Consider the following 2,294-nt stretch of genomic DNA (forward strand, 5'->3'; position numbering starts at 1 on the left):
GGAATTTGGAATCCAATTAGTCTTCGAAAGTGTTTTGTATGACAAGAAATTTCAGGGAAATTTCCATCCTGAGGATGGATCGTCTCCAACTTCCTTCTGTGCATCCGTTTGGCGCTCCAGTATTCACATAGTACTAGATATACACCCATCTGATATCTTTCCGACTGAACATAATGACTTTGTCCCAAATGGAAAAGAAGGCAAAAAAAAAACAGATGATACTCGTACATGTCCGCTAATAGCGTACAAATTATAAAAGAAAAGCATCAAAAAGATTGGCCAACATTAATGGCTAATCGTTTTAACCTTCTGCGGAGTATAAAAAGTGAAATGGCAAGCACTGGGTCTCCATCTGTCACTCCTCCCGGACCCAGAGCCGGAGCCGGTGCCGGACATGATCTTGTCGAAGAAGTTCGCGTTGGGAGTGCAAAAGATTAGAGCGGCCAGTAGAAGGTTTTTCGCTTTTCTTCATTTCTTTGCCCTAATGAAAGTTGGAGAGAGGAGACTGGAGTGGAGAGAGGAGGGAGGAGAGAGGGAGAGAGAATGAGAAGACGACAATTTTTCAACATTAACCCAAATAGAAGTAAAGCAGCCGAAACACAACAAAGCAAAGAGGCAAAAATAGAGGTCAAATGTGGGCCATTGTGTCGATTGAATATTTGATTTTATCCGTCCGAATCCGAGTTCGAAACCTTGTAATTATTCAGAAGAAAGAATGGTTAAAAGAAAAACACTCTCCCACTTCCACTCCCACGAGCCCTAGGTTGGCTAGGCTAGGTTCTTGGCTAGGTTTCTGTTTCTGTTTGCCACCGTGAAGGTCTTTACAGGCTCGTCATCGTTCTGGTTTAGGCACTAGACGATTCTCAGATACACCCATACATACGTAACTACCGTCTATAGTACATATATAGCTTGTTGGCAGCATAACAATTTGTATGTGTGTCATTGTGGCAATTGATTTGAATCGCGTGCATGCAACCTGATAGACCATCGTGAGTGGTGTGAATATGGAATACTTGATATGTATTTATGTATTTTTGTTTAGCGTTTTATGCCTTGTTACTGTTAGGTGGCTTGCGCCGCGAATGGCTAATGAGCTGGCCAAAACGGTTCGAAGTACAATTATACAATGAACACTTCTGAGGTGGTACCCCTACCTACGGAATACCTACTTAAAGGGTCATACGGTCTAAAGGGTCTGAATTTGTTGGGGAATATGTCATTAAATGTATATTCAAATCGCTATATCACAGCGATGCCTGTTTTAAAGATGTTTGTGAGTTTTCCTTTTTGAAAATGGCTCTGAATGCGAAATGCCTGCGAGTGAGTTGCGTAATCATTGCCATCGGCTGGATCATTGGGACCATATTTACCGCCTCGTACCTAGTTCAGGCGGGTCAGTTCGGGCCCCGCCCACACAGTGCGACGGCAGATTGATCAGTCCCTCGAATACCCACAGATACGGAGTACCCCATAGTTACTCTTACAATGGCCATGTCTGATTTTGTGACGACGGCTGGCTCGATTCTGGGACTAATTGGAGCCATCAAGGACATTCCATTGGCGTTGCTGCTTTGGCTATTGACGATCCTGATCTCCCGGTGCCTGGAACTTATATTGTTCATGATCTTCCATTTGGAAAAGAAATGTCTGTCCGCGTCGGTCTACATGGCGACCGATAGTGCGCTTTCATTAATACTCTTCATTTCGGCAATGCTATGTAAGCGACCATTGGGTCTCTAACTCTTGATATTAGCGATAGTTTTGTTGCAGGTGTGACGGCCATGTCGATATTTGTCATCTATGAATACTACGGCTATCTACGAAACAAGATTCGGTATAATGACGAATGATATGTGTGAAGTTTTGTGGACTATATGTACATATAATATAAGTATTCCTCTATCCCCACACCACCCTACTCTGGTTTGAACTCTTCCCTTGAATCGATTTATAAAATGGCAATCTTGCTGCACTTCATAGATGGACCCATGAGATACATATATGTACATATGTATGTACTTTGTATTTCTGGAAGGAACTTTTTCCAAGCCAATTGTGTTTTCTGTGGCGCTTACCACTTTCCCTCTATTAACTCGGCTCAAATGAGCGAAATAAGCTCCCCTTGCCGTCGTCGCCGCCGCCTCCTGTGTTGTGATTAATGGTTGCGTTACCATTGGGATTTAGTGCGCGACTGACTTCGTCTTTGTCTAAGGTGGTGGTCGGTACCCATAGCCCAGCCCAGCCTCCCCTCCCCTCCATCCAAGCAACTACCTGTAGCGGCATCTCTCATG

At 43.9% G+C, this 2,294-nt stretch overlaps 1 protein-coding gene across 1 annotated transcript; it reads left to right on the plus strand.

Moving 5' to 3' along the window:
* Window positions 1-1,248: 1,248 nt before the first annotated feature.
* Window positions 1,249-2,294, plus strand: LOC108159678. The gene is made up of 3 exons (XM_017293170.2): window positions 1,249-1,396; window positions 1,460-1,720; window positions 1,774-2,294. The coding sequence occupies exons 1-3, from the start codon at window positions 1,297-1,299 to the stop codon at window positions 1,851-1,853; spliced, it is 441 nt and encodes a 146-aa protein (XP_017148659.2). The 5' UTR covers window positions 1,249-1,296; the 3' UTR covers window positions 1,854-2,294.

The sequence above is a fragment of the Drosophila miranda genome (genome assembly GCF_003369915.1).
Source record: "Drosophila miranda strain MSH22 chromosome Y unlocalized genomic scaffold, D.miranda_PacBio2.1 Contig_Y2_pilon, whole genome shotgun sequence".
NCBI classification, from domain to species: domain Eukaryota; kingdom Metazoa; phylum Arthropoda; class Insecta; order Diptera; family Drosophilidae; genus Drosophila; species Drosophila miranda.